The sequence below is a fragment of the Eretmochelys imbricata genome, chromosome 5, assembly GCF_965152235.1.
Source record: "Eretmochelys imbricata isolate rEreImb1 chromosome 5, rEreImb1.hap1, whole genome shotgun sequence".
NCBI classification, from domain to species: domain Eukaryota; kingdom Metazoa; phylum Chordata; order Testudines; family Cheloniidae; genus Eretmochelys; species Eretmochelys imbricata.
In genome coordinates this window covers 95,099,955-95,118,698 of record NC_135576.1, presented here as the reverse complement: position 1 = coordinate 95,118,698, position 18,744 = coordinate 95,099,955, and the positions used below count along the sequence as shown (strand labels likewise).

The 18,744-nt window shown below is 40.2% G+C and overlaps 1 protein-coding gene across 4 annotated transcripts in view; it reads left to right on the top strand.

Moving 5' to 3' along the window:
* The window catches only part of VPS13A (vacuolar protein sorting 13 homolog A), a 285,176-nt gene that overhangs the window by 177,955 nt on the left and 88,477 nt on the right, over positions 1-18,744 (top strand). For all 4 annotated transcript variants that reach the window (XR_013346200.1, XR_013346201.1, XM_077817554.1 and 1 more), the window contains exons 51-54: positions 7,896-8,024; positions 9,641-9,774; positions 11,623-11,752; positions 18,322-18,557. Coding sequence is in view for 2 of the 4 variants with exons in the window: in XM_077817554.1 (XP_077673680.1) it covers positions 7,896-8,024; positions 9,641-9,774; positions 11,623-11,752; positions 18,322-18,557 (629 nt within the window). In the remaining 2 variants the exon portion in view is untranslated. The remainder of the gene's footprint in view (positions 1-7,895; positions 8,025-9,640; positions 9,775-11,622; positions 11,753-18,321; positions 18,558-18,744) is intronic.

Below are 18,744 nucleotides of genomic sequence, written 5' to 3'. Positions count from 1 at the left end.
CTCGGGGGGGTCGTGCAGTTATTGCACGGGGGGGTTGCGAGCTGTCAGCCTCCTCTACCAAACCCGGCTTCACCTCCAGCACTTATAATAGTGTTAAATATTTTAAAAGAATGTTTTTAATTGACAAGGGGAGCACATTCAGAGGCTTCCTCTGTGAAAACAGTCACCAATACAAAAGTTTCAAGACTTCTCTCGTTTTCACTATGTCTGTTTCTTTTTGAGAAAGAGAAACTAGAACTGAACACAGTGTGCCAAGTGTAAAGGCATACCATTGATTTATTTAATGGCACTGTAATACTTTATGTTCATTTTACATCCCATTCCTTGTGAATAATAATGTTTTGTTTGCTTTTTTTACTGCTACTGCTGAACATTGAGAAGAGATTTTTGTTGAGCTACATTTCTTTCCTGAGTAGTTAGTTACTTTCATCTGCCATTGTTCTAGCCATTCACCCAACTTTCTCAAGTCATTCTGAAGTTCCTCAAAGTTTCTAGTTTTGATTAAGCTAAATGATTTTGTACATCTGAAAATTTTGCCACCTCATTGATTATCCCTTGTAATAGAACATTAATAAATATATTTAATGACACCAATCCTGGGGAACCTTTGAGCATGCCACTGTTAATCTTTTTGCCATATTGAAAATTGACCATTTAGTCCGACTCCGTGTTTTCTCTTAGCCATTTTCTGATGCCTGATTATACTTACGTATTCTTGCCCAATGTCTACCTTGTTTCCAGTTTGAGGGACCATGTCAAAGGCTCTTTCAAAGTCCAGATAAAGTGGCTCTCATTCATAGGCTGTTGGTTGACATGCCACAAAATTCTAAAAGATTACAGAAGTACATTTTTCCTTTACTTGATGCTATTACTGGCTTGGCCAGATCATATTGTGCTCACCAGGGTGTTTTATAATTGTATTTTTATCAAGTATCAGAGAAACACAGGGCTGGAATGGACCTTGAGTCGTCATCTAGTCAGTCCTGAGGCAGGACCAAGTATACCTAGATCCTCCCTTGACAGGTGTTTGTCCATCCTGTTTTTAAAAACTTCCAGTGATGGGGATTCCACAGTTTCCCTTGGTAACCTATTCCGTTGCTTAACTATCCCTACAGTTCGAAAGTTTTTCCTAGCATCTAACCTATCTCTTCCTTGCTGTAAGTTAAGCTGATTATTCAGTGGACGTGGACAACAATTGGTCACCTTCCTCTATATAACAGCTCTTAACATATTTGAAGACCTATTATCCGGTCCTCCCTGTCATCTTTTCTCAAAACTAAACATACCCAGGTTTTTTAACCTTTCCTCATAACTCAAGTTATCTAAACCTTTTATCATTTTTTTTTTTGCTCTCCTTTGGACTCTCCCCAGTTGGTCCACATCTTTCTTAAAGTGTGGCATCCAAAACTGGGCACAGTACTCCAACTGAAGCCTCACTGATGCTAAGTAGTGTCGGATAATTATGTCCCATGTCTTACATACAGCACTCCTGTTAATACATCCAGGAATATTAGCTTTTTTCACTACTGCGTCACATTGGTGTCTCATATACAATTTGTTGCTTGACAAAGTCCATCTAATAAAGAAAGTGTAATCCTCTGTCTTGCAGACACCACTAATATATCAAATATAGCGTGTACCATCTTTCTCTATGGACACTGAAAAATATTAAATGTTTTTGTCATTCTAGCCATTCTGTCTAATTCATAGTGTAATACAGCATCTTCTGAAGATGATGAAGCTTATGACATCCTGAACACTTTCTTCTGGAGATGTTATGTCTCCAGAGTCCAGGTTCAGCATTCCTGCAGCTGTTCTATTTGTTTTTCCTCGTCTGATAAAGCATCCTGCAAAATCATAGGAAACCTGTCTCTCTCTCTATTGTACAATTGGATCCATGCTCTTCAGATCCAAAGACTGAAATCCTTCCTGGATCCATGTAGCGATCCCAGGATGGAGTTTGCCAATCAAGACAAAAGCCTATATTTAGATCAAATGGGAAAAATCATGGGCGATACAGATCCTGTCCCAAATCCTTGTGTAGAAGAGTATCTTTCCTTCTGATAAAGGATCTAATCTGGTTCCATGTCTAGATGCAAATCTGAATGATGCAAATGCAAACAGTGAAAGGAGGGGCAGGAGAAGTGCATGAAAACTCCAATGGGCACTGCTGTTGTTCAGCCTGCACCAGTCAGAGTGTCTCAGGAGTCAGAACATACAGAGGACATTCAGTGAAAAATCTGTTACTATACTGGAGAACGGAAGGGCAACAAATGTACCTTTTTAAAAAAATGTTCTTAGGGATGATCCTGAGATCTAGAAAGCCTCACTTTGGTATCTGGAAAACCAGTGAGTCCAGTGCTGTTCATTATTTTCATTAATGACTTGGATGATGGAGTGGAGAGTATGCTTATAACATCTGTGGATGACACCAAGCTGGGAGGGGCAGTAAGGGCTTTGGAGCACAGAATTAGAATTCAAAGTAACCTCCACAAATTGGCAAATTGGTCTGAAATCAACCAGATGAAATTCAGTAAAAATGAGTGCAAAGTACTACACTTAGGAAGGAAAAATCAAATGCACAAATGCATGTGGAGTTACTGCTTAGATAGTGTACTGCAGTAAAGGATCTAGGGGATACAAAAATAGAAAGAGAAACCTTTTAAGCCCTGCAGTAAAGGGATACTATCGGTAACACCATCTTCTGGAACTCAACCTCAGTCTTTTTTTACATGAGGACAGAGGACCTGCACATCAATCGTATCCAGTACCTGCCCTACCTCATTTGGAGACTACCTGTCCCAATTCTACCGCCAATGGCAGTCTATAACATCAGACAGGAGAAATCTAGAAATTATTTTCAGCAGATACTTTATCAAATTCAAAACCCTGTCACATGAGAGCCTGCTGAGAGTCGAGGTTCTCTTCCTTCTAAAAAGCAGGAGCTATAGAGGAGGTGCTGCATGTAAGTACAGAGGAAAGGGTTTTTATTCGAGATACTTCCTTATTTTAAAACAGGGTGGGGAAGTCTTTGTCCCATTTTATATATCAGGACGCTAAATGTATTTTATTGAAGATTTTGGTTCTGCGTGTTTGTAATTTCATAATTTCCTTCCTTTCTATACAGAACTGGTTTACTGCTCTTAATCTAAAGGATATGTATTTTCATACTTCAATAGCCCATCCATCAGAAATGCCTGCATTTTATTTAAGAAAGGACCACTTCCACTACAAGTTCCTTCCCTTTTGTCTTTCTGCTGTACCAAGTGTTTTCAAACAGTGTCCTTCCATAGTGGCTACATATCTGAGAAAGCAAGGGATTTTCGTCTCTCCTTATCTAGACAATTGGCTAGTCACAGCATCATCAAGAAAGTAGTTGCTATTGGATATAACACAGATTTGCTAATATAGATCCTTATACAGCACCTGTTCGGTATATTTTAGAGTATTTGCTACATCTTCAAATGTCTAGTCTCTTGCTGTCTTTTGTTGGGGTCCATCTCTTCGCAGTTTCAATACATCTTGTTCCTATGGATAATAAATCTGTGTATGTTCATTATCTGGTTAAAAGATTTCTAAAAGGACTTAATTTATATCTACCAGTTTGAGATGCTGTCTCATCTTGAGATCTAAATATAGTACTTGCTCATCTCATGCAACACCCTTTTGAACCTATGGGGGAATATATATTTTGCCATTTATCCATTAAAACAGCTTCTATAATAGTTATTACTTCAACAAGGAGAAAAAGTGAACTTCAAGAATTGATGGCTGGGCCACCATTTCCTGTCTTTCATTAGGACAACTACTGCTATGTCCCCACTCTAGGTTTTTACTTAAGGTGATTTCTGAGGTTCATATAAATCAAGCAAGTAATTTACTGATTTTTTTTCTAAACTTCTTAGTCATGAAAAGAAGCCTAGACTACACACTCTGGATGTTAAAAGAGCTTTAGTATACTATTTGGACAGAAATAAACATTTTAAACCAATTCCCAACCTGTTCATCTCTTACACAGATGGGTCAAACTATCACTACTCAAATTTTATCTAAATGGGTTAAACATTGTATACAAGAAGTGTATGTCAGCATCTGTTCTGCTCCACAAAGGGGTTTTAGCACATTCTGCTAAAGTGAAAGTAGCCCATATGACTTTTACTAAAAGCTTGTAGGAAGTTGCAGGATAGCTATGTGGAGCCTCATTCATACTTTTACTACAAACTATGTTCTAGACTTGGTGTCTAGCTGAGATGCAGAGTTTGGTGAAGCACTTTTCAAGTCCTTATTCAATTGTGACTCCATGGTGCACCTTACAAGGATTAGTATACTGCTAAGCAATCTATCCCAGGTAGGAATATGCAGAGGGCACACAGAAAGGAGAAGAAAGTTACTCACCTGTTGCCAGAGTTCTCCAAGCTGGACGACATATGCATATTCCTCTCCATCCTTTCCCTCTTCCTTGGGGTCATACTTAACAAAGGACCTGGGGTCACAGGGGAAGGAACTGAGGCAGCCGGAATATAGTGCCCCCTTTTGTGCCCTCGTCCTCCAAATATTCACGAATACTGAGAGGAGCGGCATGTGAGTGTTCCAAATGTGCAATAGTAGTTAAGGTTCTGTTCAAGTTGCACTGGTGGAAGCATCCCAAGAGTGGGAGTATGCAGAGTCCATGTTGAAGAACCCTAGTTACAGGTAAGTAAGCTTCAGTTTTCATGAAAAAATGTCAAAATTGGTAGCAGCGCAGCCACTTCATTCTCAAGTTCCTCCAAATGTCTTGGGTATTTACTACCTAGTCCTGAGCTCACTTGTTGCTCTCGAACTTACCCATTTTTGCCAGCTCTTCCTCTTTTGACACCTTTGCTCTGACAGTGCCTCATTTTCTTTGTCACAGCCTGGCCCAGTCCCCCTCTAGATGGTCACCAGTCTGTAAGTGGACCCAATCTCTGGACTCCACATGCTTCTAGCTCTGGGTTTGTAGGGTGTGTTCACAGGCACAGACTTCTTGTCTGAACCCTTCTTTGGGATATGGGACTCTGCAGTCCAGTTGCTCAAGTTCGTTAAACCAGTGCCTCTGACTTCCTGAGCCCCCAGTTGCTTACACATGCTTCCAAAGTATTTCCCACCTAGTTGTGGGCACTCTGTCTTCTAATTTAGAGATAACATGGCAGGCAAGCAAGGAACATAGGTTTAACAAAGGAATTTCTTAACCAGTCGCTTTATTGTTATAAAGCACTGGAGTTAGAGATACTTGTAAAATAAAAGTCCTGAGACACTCTCCCTCTCCACCACAGTCAGAACTCACCCCTTCATTGATTCTCAGGTTCTGTCAGCATTTCAGGGTGGGCAGAGTTTGTCCTGCCTTCTCTGTCTCCAGCCAGTTCTTCTTAAATGTGGTGATGAATGACCTCCCGTCTCACAGAAGTTACCCCCTCTTAAATAGTCTCTCTCCCTTTCACTGTGTGCTCAGGCTGAGAAGCTGCAGATTCCCTAGACATGCTGGTGCCCCTGGGTAGAAAATCCAGTGTGCTGCTGGGATTAGGCCAGCAGTTGAAATACAATCCAAGTTGATGGCTCCACATTACTCTATGATGGGATGGATGGATTCAGTACATCACAATAGCAAGGTTAGACATGCCTTCAGAACATAGAAGAAAATGGAGTTCCTTGTATAAAATGAAGATTGCAGTTTGACACAGTCATATCCCACACTGTCACATTTATTATCATGTAAAGAGGAGTTTTGGCATAAGCTTGACCTCAGCATGCTCTGTGGCTAAGACAAGCGCAAAAAAAAAATTGCCTAGTTTTTCTCCAAGTCTTCCTTATCCTTAATTGCCACCATTACTCCATTTTGCAATTTTCCTGCTTCTGATATATGAAACAACTGTCTATCAACTTCTTTGTTTTGGGCTATTTAATCTTCAGATTTCCTCTTAGCTTTCCTAATTTCCATTTTATAGTTTACCTTTCCATCTTTACATTTTACCTTTCGTAGTTTTTCTTTTTGTTTGCTTCATGAGTATGAATTTCCATTGTCTGTAGCATACCTTTTTGACTTGAATAACCAAGTCAGTCTTGCTATTTAACTAATTTTTTTCTTGTCTTCCTGCTTCCTGGGGTCTGAGAATCTATGGGAGAAGGAACTTGATGGCATGGTAAGTTAGTGAACTAGCCCTTGACTGTTGGAAATTTGAGTTCAGATTGTTGTAGGGTCACACAAAATGTCAGATTGTTGTAGGGTCTCATCCTAGTACTACAGTTCATATTATTTTCCTTTTGAGAGGCACATTACTGAGATATCAGATGTTGCAGGTATGTATTCAAAGAGGAAGCATTTTCTGGGCAAGCTTGTTTAATATCTGTCCAAACAATCCCTGGCTCTTGTTCGGTCTCCCTTCCATAAGAACTAAACTCACCGTAAAATTTAAAGGTATGCTTTTTAAAAGTCTAAATGTGCACCGGACTCGAGACCTCACTACTATTCCCAGCTTTGTCAGTGACCTTCTGTAAGATCCCGGTCAAGTCATTATACCTTTCAGTGCCTCTCTTTCCCCTCTCCCTCTTTGCCTGTATTTTCTATTTGAAAATAAGCTCTTTGTCTCTCTTATGTGATTGTAGTATCTAGTACAATGGGGCTGTGATCTTGACTGGGACCTTTATGTATTACTGAAATATTAATAATTATAATGAATTGCAACTTCAACAAATGACCAAAAAAATTTCAGTTGACTGTTTGACAAACAGTGAAAGAAAGGAATTAATTACACTGGTAACAAAACATGCTGTACATACTTAAGGAAAAAGCAAGTCTAATTTTAAGTGGCCTTATTATACACTATATAAAATTGGAAAATATTAAAAAAGACAGTGGGCGAGACATTTCTAATAAAGAACAATGTGCAGGGTTGGATATAATTACACAGTCCTTCAACAGGAAAGGTAAGTATAAAAATTCACTAACATACTGATACCTGACTTAATTTGCTTATTTAGAGATTTGAACATATAATAGGTTTTACCGCTATACTAAAGTGAGATTTTTGTCATTGAATGTCACTGCTGAAGCTGATAATTAATTCATAATTTTTGGTAAAAGAGATACCGAAGTTCTTAAATTAGAATATGTCTTTTGCATACTGATAAGGCATAACCAGTCCATCAGAATTTAGATGTCACACCTATGCACCAGCTTTCAAGAATATATAGCTGGGACTTCCTCAGCAACAAGGAGAAAGAAATACCTGACCCCATACATGTTAAATGGATGAAACAGGAAATTGATGGTTAAAAGCCAGAGCTTTCTTAATATACTCTAAATTTTAATTCTGTTTTCCATTACAGGTGCTGTTCTCTTTTGAAATGCTATATGCATTGGCCTCCTTTCCTTTTTTACCATTAGCTCCTGACCCCTCCTAATTTCCACTCCCTTGCTCTAGCATGAATGTTCCGGGTTCCTCTCAGGTTATCCTTTTTAGATTAGGTAACATTTAGAAAATGCTAACAGAGCTCCATATTCATTTTACAGCAGTTAAGATGAAAGTGTTTTGAAAAATCAATTTTTTTTATTGCAGCCGAGCACTGTAGGGGGCTGAGACTACAGCCTATCACGTCGACTGATATTGTCTCATTGTTTCCTTGTATTCCCCCATTGGTCTGTCCGTATCCATCAGCTCTCTCTTGTCTGGTACTTGCATTGTAAACTCCTTGGGGCGGGGACTGCCTTTTGACCTGTGCTTGTACAGCATCTAGCACAATGGGGTCTTGGTCCTTGACTGGGGCTCCTTGATGCTGTAATATAAATTACAGAAATAAGAAACGTGCCATATGAGGGCTGCATAGTAGTTTTCCATTATGATTTGTATTATTTGAATATAAAATTGATTATTTTATTCTAGTGCATTCCCTTTTGGCCTGAAAATGATTCAAATAAACTGCTGATTAGAGTTGAAAATTCCAACATTCCCCCCAAGATGATCTGTTTTAATAAGCAGGAAAACTGTACATTGCTGTATTTGGACAATAAGGTAAGTGATTTTTTTGTGGAATTATAGAAGACAACATAAATCTGTACTCTACCTCCTCCCATACGAAACTCTTCTCCCCTTCCAAAAACAATGGGGTATTCCAAATATATATAAAACCTTCATATAAAAAAAGAACCTGTCAAAGTTGAAACATTGGCTATTTTGAATATTGACGGGGCTTCATGCCTATCTCATTTGCATTAGTTTTACACTGGTAGAACTGTATTGACTTCAGTGGAGTTACTCCTGATTTAGAAATTAAATCCTATTTAAATGAAATCAGAATCAGGCCTATTGTATTTGCTGTTAGAGTTTATTCCTTTAATTATCTCTCATGTTAAAGTTTTTACTTGCTAACTGAAAGCAGGTAGGTAAGACTCTAAATTTTATATGTCTGCATTTTTGCAATTTACCAGTTCACTTTTGGCCCAGGTGTGAGTGACTTTGTTATCTTGATGTCAGGTGAAGGTGGAGGAAAAAGGATTGTAAGCTAGATACTCAGCTGATGTAAAAGGCAAGGAGCGCCGTTTAAGTCAGTGGAGCTATGCTCGTATATCTGAGCTGAGGATCTAGACCACAGTGTACAGTACATTGTTAGGATCCTGTAAAATTAACTATAACTTTTACGACTTTGTTTACTGTATCTGAATAGAAAAGTTATAGAACTCAGGGTGTGCTGCAGGACTGCTACCTGTACTACAGTTAATGATTAAGAGTGGGTTTGATTCTTATTACTGAATATTTATTTGAAGAACTTTTTTCACATACAGCTAAAAATTTTAAACTCAGTACAGTGGCTTTAGGAAACATGAATACAGTTAGAGATAAGTGGAAAATAAAGGCCATATGCTTCTAAATTAATTTCCGATATTAAAAGTGATCTTTTGGGGACAGGCTACATTTCAGTTTAGCACTGGCTTATGTTAATTGAAAATATATAAAATGTTAGAAGTAGCCAGTTTATAACAGCAGTTGTAGTCAGTTGCCTTATTTGTAGATCTATCCATTGCTTTTTCATTTTGTATGTGGAGGGACATTACTGATTGTTATGGTGGCTTTTTAAACTTTATATATTTTGAACTTCCTACAGTGCATGTTTTATTATCTTGAGGTTGCACAACAGAGTCAAATGAAATTAAGCATCACAAGAGCTGTGTTCACAGGCTTAAGGATATATGTTTGTTTACCACTGGTTAGTTTGTCTGGTAGAGTCAATCTTATTTCTGCCTAAACAGATTGCTATAGGGTTGTGTTCTCCAGCTTTGTGGGGGAGAAGGTTAGGCATGGCCTTAACAAAAGCATATTGTTGAGGTCAGAATGTACAAACTCGTCAAACATGCCCTAGAGTTTAAATGATCCAGGAAAGGATTGGTCTACCAGCAAATAATTTAATTATTTGAGGGTGTAGAATGTCTGTGTAGTCTTGAAACACTAAATGCAGCCTCTCTTTCCTGACTTCCCATAAATGATCGGAAAATATAATAAAAGTAGATTAAAACAGATGTTTGTGGTTTAGCTTATGGGGATAAACTTTTTTATATCGTAAAAAGTAAATGGTATTTCATACGTAAGGTTTATCACAACACAGATACTTACTCTTATTTCATATCTGATAGCTTGGTGGCATTATAGTGGATGTTAACCTGACCGAACATTCTACAGTAATTACTTTATCAGATTACCATGATGGTGCAGCTCCATTCCTGTTAATTAATCATACCAAGGAGGAGATGATTGAGTATGGGCAGAGGTACGTATGTAATGTTGTTATAAAACTCTCCATAGCATAGAGGTGCAGACTATATATATAAACTTACATGTGCCTATATGCTTACAGTGTATGGGTTACAGGGTCACATACATGTGCGTGTGCACATATATAATTGTGTGTCTGAGAGAGAGTAGGAACATGCAATTTGTACACTGTACGTATATATATACCTGCAAGTTTTCTCTAGTGCTGTGTACTGTCTCTCAAAGAGCTGTGAAAAATGAGATTAAAAGATCCCAAAATATTCAGCATGTTTCATGAGGTGGAGATGTACTTGAGGTGCGTAACATAGATGGTATCCTGTTGTTGGATGGGATGGATTGTTAATGAAGTAGTGTTGTGTTGTCCATGAGGCATGGGGCTATAAGAAGAAGAAGAAAAAAGAGATGGTGGTGTGAATAGGACACTTACCTGCAACCAAGGAGAACTGGGTTCTACCCTGGCTTTACACAGACTTGCCACATGATGCTGGGCAAGTCAGTAAAACCAAATTGTTACCCATAGCCACTCATTCATGTACCTCATTTTCTGGGTGCACAACTTGCAACATGTTGGGCCTGATATTCGTAGGCAGTGAGCACTCACAACCCTAGCTGAAGTCAGTAGGGCTGTGAATACTCAGCATCTCTACAAAATGGCACCTTTTGGTGTTTCAATGGAGGCACTCAAAATTAATGGACTGTGTTGAAAATTGTAGTTTGCTGTTTGGAAGTGTGCAGTTAAGAGGGAGGATAGCTGTTAGTAGGACCCAGTGGCTATAGGCACCCTTTGCTGCAAAAACTACATGAATCCTGCTTCTTTTTGTTTGTTTATATTTTTGTTGCTTGTTGAATTAAGTTGTGGCATTTGAACATATTATTTCTAGCTTGTTGAGGTGTCTTTCAGGAATCCCCCATGCAATTTTAAAGCTATAATAGATAAAGTTCTTTACCCAAGAAACAAACAAAACAGTATATTATAGTGGGAAAGACCAGTTCCTGATAGTATTACAAAATACTGCACCAGACATACCCCTAGCTGTGTCAAGGCTGAATAGATCTGTAAAGCTCCTACGTTTTTGCAGATATCCATAATACTGAGACACTACAGACTAAACCTTCGTGCCTCAGCCAGCAAATTCTGTGGTAGAGTGTGCTCCAGGTAGTTCCATCTATAAATACATTGTTCTTCTCAAGAAAATTTTGTATGATAGTACTCAGCCTAGATTTCCTTTATGATTTCTAAGCTCTGCTGTCTGCCTTCTTGTTACTTATTTGCCATTAGTAAGTGGAGATACTATGAAACAGAACGGAAATTTTACTAATTAATATCAAGTAGATTTCATACCATTTTCGGAATTTGAATAAAAAAGATACACAGGTTGACCAAACACAATTGAGGTTTTAAAAGGAAACAAATATAGGCTATGGATAAGATTTACTAATACCTGTACGAGAAGTTCATTTATGTTGTTAATAAAATATTTTTAAAAATTATAATTCCACTAAGCTGAACTATCCCACACTTCATAAAATTATAAACATGTAATACTGCTTGAATTACTCTCCTCTAAAGTGTGTGTGTGTGTGTATGTATTATTTACACACTGTATATTGCCTTAAAGTTCACACTTTTATAGTTTAAAAAAACAAAGTGAAAACCTTTATTAATGTATTCCAAGTGGAATATTGCCAAGAAACAGGAAACCCACGAATGATAGATTGATATTATGAAAGTGAGAATAAATTAACAGGTAAGAAATGTTGCAATTCTTTGACTGGTGTGTTAGATTTTGAGTTTGTTGTTTAAAAGATCATTGAATATATATTGTTAATCATTATTTTGCAGTTCTCTCAATGTGATGGAAGACTGTCTTATGCCAAATAAAGCAGTATTGTACACCTGGGCTGATCCAGTAGGCTCGAGAAAGTTGAAATGGAAATGTGGAAAGTGCAATGGGGAAGTAACGCAAAAAGATGTATGCGTACTGTTTAACATAATAGAACTCTTACCAGTGCTATCGGTTGATATTGTATTTCTGTATGCTAATTTTAGACCCCAGTATTGCCCTTCTGATGCCCATAATTATGAAAGCAGCTTTTTGGCACAGACACTAGCAGGCTGGCTGTACTTTATTTACAGACATATTTTTCTAAAAATTGGTACGTGATTAAAATACCTGTTAAAATGTGGTTTATATTTATATGGCTAAGTATTCAAAAGTCAGAAATGTTGATATTAAGGTTGTCTGCCAACCTAAGTTCTTTCCCTTGTGTTATGCACTGCAGTAGCCTTTAAATACATGATCTCAACAAATAGAAAAAAAACAACTGGGTTTGCTTTTTACAGTCTTAGATGCGCACTATTAGAAGGTGGTATATGTGCGTATTATTCTGCAGGTATCAGACAGTCCACGAAAGTCATTCAGTCTTGCATAACCCTCTTGCATTTAGGGCATGATGCAGAGCCTACTGAAGTTGATAGACTCCCATTCACTTCAGTAGGCTTTAGATTAGGTTCTTCCTGCACGCTTTTGAAGATGCACCTTACAGGTTGTAGGATAAAGTATAATACATATTGTATTATTTGAAAAATAGCATGCAATCTTTTGAATTTAAGTGCTTCGGAGTATACAGGAGCAGCATTTAAGCTTATTCATGCAATCTTAACTTTGACATTTTCTTTATTTTAATTGCTTACAGTGTAACTGTAATGTCCTCCTAGCATGGTGGTTGTTCAATGGAATTTTTTAGTTTGTTCTTATTTTAAAAATAAATTCCAGGAAAGTTTGTTAGACACCACTGGACCACTCTATTTTGCGGAGGAGCGCTGATTCACTGAGTTCAGTATCAATAGTTTTTTTAGTTGTTCTTGTAGTATCCTAGGGTATGTCTACACTATGAAATTAGGTCGAACTTATAGAAGTCGATTTTTTAGGAAGCGATTTTATACAGTTGATTGTGTGTCTCCCCACTAAGCGCATTAAGTCGGCGGAGTGCGTCCACAGTACCGTGGCTAGCGTCGACTTTCAGAGCATTTCACTGTGGGTAGCTATCCCATGGTTCCCACAGTCTCCGCTGCCCATTGGAATTCTGGGTTGAGCTCCCAATTCCTGATGGTGCAAAAACATAGTCGCGGGTGGTTTTGGGTACATGTCATCAGTCGCCCCTCCCTCCGTGAAAGCAATGGCAGACAATCGTTCCGCGCCTTTTTTCCGTGCGGACGTCATACTGCTTTCAGCAGATGGTGCAGCAGGACTGCCAACCGTTGTCATCGAATGACCGGTTCCGTTGTAATTCTGCTCTGCTGCTTTTGTCTCGATAGCGAATTTCTCCATGTTGGCTGTCATTGGCTCCCGCTTCTGCTGCAACTCTGCTCTCCGGCTCTCATGAATCCACCTCGCAGGTCCTCTAGACATTCTCTATAAATATCTATTTCCATGGCATCTGTCGTCAGCCACCGCTTCCGCTGCAACTCTGCTTTGCTGCAGACGCCATACCACGGCAAGCATGGAGCCTGCTCAGATAACCATGGCAGTTATGAAAGTAAACACCTCGCGCATTATCCTGCAGTATCTTCAGAACCAGAACCTGCAAATGCAGGCGAGGAGGCGACAACAGTGCGGTGACGAGACTGATGAGGACATGGACACAGACTTCTCTCAAAGTACAGGCCCCGGCAATTTGGACATCCTGGTGGCAATGGGGCAGGCTCATGACATGGAACACCGATTCTGGGCCCGGGAAACAAGCACAGTCTGGTGGGACCGCATAACGTTGCAGGTCTGGGATGATTCCCAGTGGCTGCGAAACTTTCGCACGCGTAAGGGCACTTCCATGGAACTTTGTGACTTGCTTTCCCCTGCCCTGAAGCGCAGGAATACCAAGATGAGAGCAGCCCTCACAGTTCACAAGTGAGTGGCGATAGCCCTCTGGAAGCTTGTAAAGTCAGACAGCTATCGGTCAGTTGTGAATCCATTTGGAGTGGGCAAATCTACTGTGGGAGCTGCTGTGATCCATGTAACCAACGCAATCACTGAGCTGCTGCTATCAAGGGTAGTGACTCTGGGAAATGTGCAGGTCATAGTGGATGGCTTTGCTGCAATGGGATTCCCTGACTATGGTGGGGCAATAGAGAGAACGTATATCCCTGTCTTGGGACTGGACCACCTTGGCAGCCAGTACGTAAACCAAAAGAGGTACTTTTCAATGGTGCTGCAAGCACTGGTGGATCACAAGGGATGTTTCACCAACATCACCGTGCGATGGCTGGGAAAGGTACATGACGCTCGCATCTTCAGGAACTCTGGACTGTTTGAACGGCTGCAGGAAGGGACTTACTTTCAGACCAGAAAATAACCATTGGGGATGTTGAAATGCCTATAGTTATCCTTGGGGACCCAGTCTACCCCTTAATGCCATGGCTCATGAAGCCATACACAGGCACCCTGAACAGTAGTCAGGAGCAGTTCAACTATAGGCTGAGCAAGCACGGAATGGTGGTAGAATGTGCATTTGGACGTTTAAAAGTGCGCTGGCAGAGTTTACTGACTTGGTTAGACCTCAGCGCAACCAATATTCCCATTGTTTTTACTGTTTGCTGTGTGCTCCACAATATCTGTGAGAGTGTAAGGGGGGAACATTTATGGTGGGGTGGGTGGTTGAGGCAAATTGCCTCGCCGCTGGTTATACGCAGCCAGACACCAGGGCGGTTAGAAGAGCACAGCAGGGTGCGCTGCACATCAGAGAAGCTTTGAAAACCAGTTTCATGACTGGCCAAACTACAGAGCGAAAGTTCCGTTCGTTTCTCCTTGACAAAAACCCACCCCCCTCCTTGGTTCACTCTACTTCCCTTTAAGCCAACAGACCTCCCCCCTTCGATCACCACTTGCAGAGGCAATAAAGTCATTCCTGTTTCAAATTTATTCATTCTTTATTAATTCATCAGACAAACAGGGGGATAACTGCCAAGGTAGCCTGGGAGGGGTGAGGGAGAAGGGAAGCACTGGGTGGGGTGGTGGATGAGGGGAGGAGGGCAGGACAAGGTCACACTGCACTTAAGAACTTTTTGAATGCCAGCCTTCTGTTGCTTGGACAGTCCTCTAGGGTGGAGTGGTTTGATGCCCGGAGGGCACCTCTCCACCCCCAACCATCCCCCAGATGTTCTTGGGCGTCTGGATGAGGAGGCTATGGAACTTGGGGAGGAGGGAGGTTGGTTACACAGGGGCTGCAGTGGCGGTCTTGCTCCTGCTGCCTTTCCTGCAGCTCAACCATACGCTGGAGCATATCAGTTTGATCCTCCAGTAGCCTCAGCATTGCATCCTGCCTCCTCTCATCACGCTGCCACCATCTATCATCTTGATCCTGCCGCCTCTCCTCTCGCATGTCCCTCCTGTCCTCATGTTCATTTTGTGCTTTCCTGGACTCTGACATTGCTTGCCTCCATGCATTCTGCTGAGCTCTTTCAGTGTGGGAAGACTGCATGAGCTCAGAGAACATTTCATTGCAATTGTGTTTTTTTCACCTTACCTGTGCTAACCTCTGGGACGGAGATGATAGTTGAAACATTTGCAGCTGCTGAAGGAAAAAAGGGGAGAGTATTATTTAAGAAGACACACTTTAGAGAACAGTGGGTAGACTCTTTCACAGTGAACCGAGCTGTTAACATTACATAGCACATGTTCTTTCGGTACAAGGTCGCCCCCCACACACACCCCCAATTCTCTGGGATAATCGGTTCACCGCTCCCCCCACTGCGTGGCTAACACCGGGGATGTTTTCTTTTCAGCCACAGGCAAACAGCCCAGCAGGAACGGCCACCTCTGAATGTCCCCTTAATAAAATTCCCCTATTTCAACCAGGTGACCATGAATGAGATCACTCTCCTGAGGATAACACAGAGAGATAAAGAACGGATGTTGCTTGAATGCCAGCAAACACCGGGATCATAAGCTGCCATGCTTTGTTATGCAATGATTCCAGACTACGTGCTACTGGCCTGCCGTGGTAACGTGTCCTACCATGGAAGAGGCAATAAGGCTGCCCTCCCCAGAAACCTTTTGCAAAGGCTTTGGGAGTACCTCCAGGACAACTTCATGGAGATGTCCCTGGAGGATTTCCGCTCCATCCCCAGACACGTTAACAGACTTTTCCAGTAGCTGTACTGGCCGCGAATACATCTCAAGTCTTCAGGGCAAATTAATCATTAAACACGTTTGCTTTTAAACCCTGGATTATATTTACAAAGGTACACTCACCAGAGGTGCCTTCTCCACCTTCAAGGTCTGGGAGCCCTGGTTGGGAGGGTATTGGCTCCAGGGTGATAAACAGTTCCTGGCTGTCAGGGAGAACAGTTTCATCCTCCTCCTCATCATCATCTTCCTCGTCCCCAGAATCCTCATCCCTGTTGCGTGAGACTCCCCCCTTGCAGGAGTCCATGTACAGGGGTGGGGTAGTGGTAGGGGCACCACCTAGAATTTGTATGCAGCTCATCATAGAAGCAGCATGTCTGGAGGTCTGACCTGGAATGGCCATTTGCCTCTTTGGATTTTTGGTAGGCTTGCCTGAGCTCCTTCAGTTTCACTCGGCACTGCTATGGGTCCCTGTTCTACCCTCTGTCCTTCATGCCCTTGGAGATTTTTTTCAAATATTTTTGGCATTTCGTCTTTTGGGACGGAGTTCTGATAGCACGGATTCGTCTCCCCGTACACCAATCAGATCCAGTACCTCCCGTTCTGTCTATGCTGGAGCTTTTTTGCGATTCTGGGACTGCATGGTCACCTGTACTGATGAGCTCTTCATGGTCACCTCTGCTGATGACCTTACCACGCCGGCCAAACAGGAAATGAAATTCAAAAGTTCCCGGTGTCTTTCCTGTGTAAGTGCATCTGAGGTGAAAGTGCTGTCCAGAACAGTCACAATGGAGCACTCTGGGTTAGCTCCCGGAGGCCAATACTGTCAAATTGCGCCCACACTACCCCAAATCTGACCTGGCGACGTTGATTTCAGCGCTAATCCCCTCTTCGGGGAGGAGTACAGAAATCGATTTTAAGAGCCCTTTAAGTAAAAAAAAAAAAAGTGTAGACCAGGGCCTAGAGACTTCATCCTTGTTAAGTTCTTTAGGACTTTTCCATAAGGGAAGAACCAGAATATCAATTGTTGAAGACTTAGCAGGTGACAAAGAAAGGAAAGAAGCAAAGAGAGACAAAGCAAAACAATTTAATGACACAGGTTTTCAAAGTATGCAATATTGGAGACATAAGGGCCAATTGTTGTTTTCTGAATAAATGGGTAGTGCTACGGGAATTGTGAAACAATTGTGTTGCCATTTTCCTTTATTCAGGTAACTTAGTATTGCTAGTTTTGTTATACTGGGGACTTGCCTATGAGAACAGGGTAATTTTTAGTGTGTGGCAGCAAGGTCCACATGGATAGTTAGTGCATGACAGACTAGTGCAAGGTAGATTTACAACCCAGCTTGCAGCACACTGACTGTATAGACAAACCCTGATTTCACAATAGCACAGTTTGTGTTAGTAGAGTTTTTGGATTTAATAGTATTATTTTCTAACATTTCTCCAAGAATTCGAAACCTGGTTGTAAAATTCTAAAACTACAAATTTCAGCTTATTTTTTGCATGTTAAGACCAGTCTGTTATAGGAATTATCCTTTAAACTACTGAGACAAATAATAAACCACATATTTAAAACACAGAACCATGTTACACTCAATTTTAAGTGCAGAACTCCTGTTGAAAACAATAGGAGTTTGTACAAGAATGGAGACTAGATTGTCTGTAAGATCCTTACTTATAAAAACCGTGACAGATTCTTAGTTATGGAGACCTAAGACAGTTGCCAAAAAGCTCTTTTATATCCAGAGCAACCAATCATAATTTAAGATATTATTCCATTTCACTTTTTGAAGATATGGAAATAATTTAATGTATAAGAATATTTTACACGTTCTGGTATATTAATATAATGAAAACGGATTTTTTTATTTTAATCACCTGAACAGAAATGGTTTGTGTTATCGAGGCTATACTTAACAGTACTAATGTATAGTTCACTTTTTATTTCTCTTATGCTAACTGTTCTCTTGGTTTCAGTTTTATGCTTCTCCAGTGGGTAAATATAGATTTCCTCTTCTTTTCATTGTTTCTAATAAAGCAGAAACAAATATTAACTTCTGATGTGTTTGCCTTAGTTTAGTCAATGATCAACATGTGCATAGCTCGCATGGGGGAATAATATTTGCACTTATACATATTTTGAACTTTATTCCCATTTGTCCCCTTGTCTTAATGAGTGCTTGCACAATTGAGATCTCGCTTCACAATTCAAAATTTTACTATTTTTGAATTTCATATAATGTACTGCTTACGAATATAACCTGTTTTCTTCCATTCTTACCCTCTCCAGTGTCCTACCTTCCCAATATAGCTTTTATTTGTCAGTGTCCATGTTGCTACAAAATTTACATTTGTTTGTCAAAGTAGAATGAACAAGAGTTGCAAACTTTTGGGTTTTTTTTCTCCTCATGTAGGACATGATGGACTCTCTCCTCCTGGATAAAAAAAAGAGAGTTTATTTAGTTTCATTTTTTGAAGGCTTGCAACGTATTATCCTATTCACTGAAGATGAGAGTGTATTTAAAGCAACATATGAAAGTGAAAAAGTAGAACTAGCAGAACAAGAAATTGTTCTATCGTTACAAGATGTTGGAATTTCTTTAGTCAACAATTATACAAAGCAAGAAGTGTCCTACATTGGAATTACAAGGTAAAGTAATCTATTAGGTAGGGAGTCACTGTAAGCATTATTTCAAGCATTTTAAACTCAGCTAGTTTTATTTTTAGTTTTATACTTTTTGGTCTGATCTAGTCGTCTTGTTGTTAGTACTAAATCATTGTGTGTTTGTAGGTTGTACTCGGAATTCCATTTCCATTTAGTTTTATGCTTCAAATTG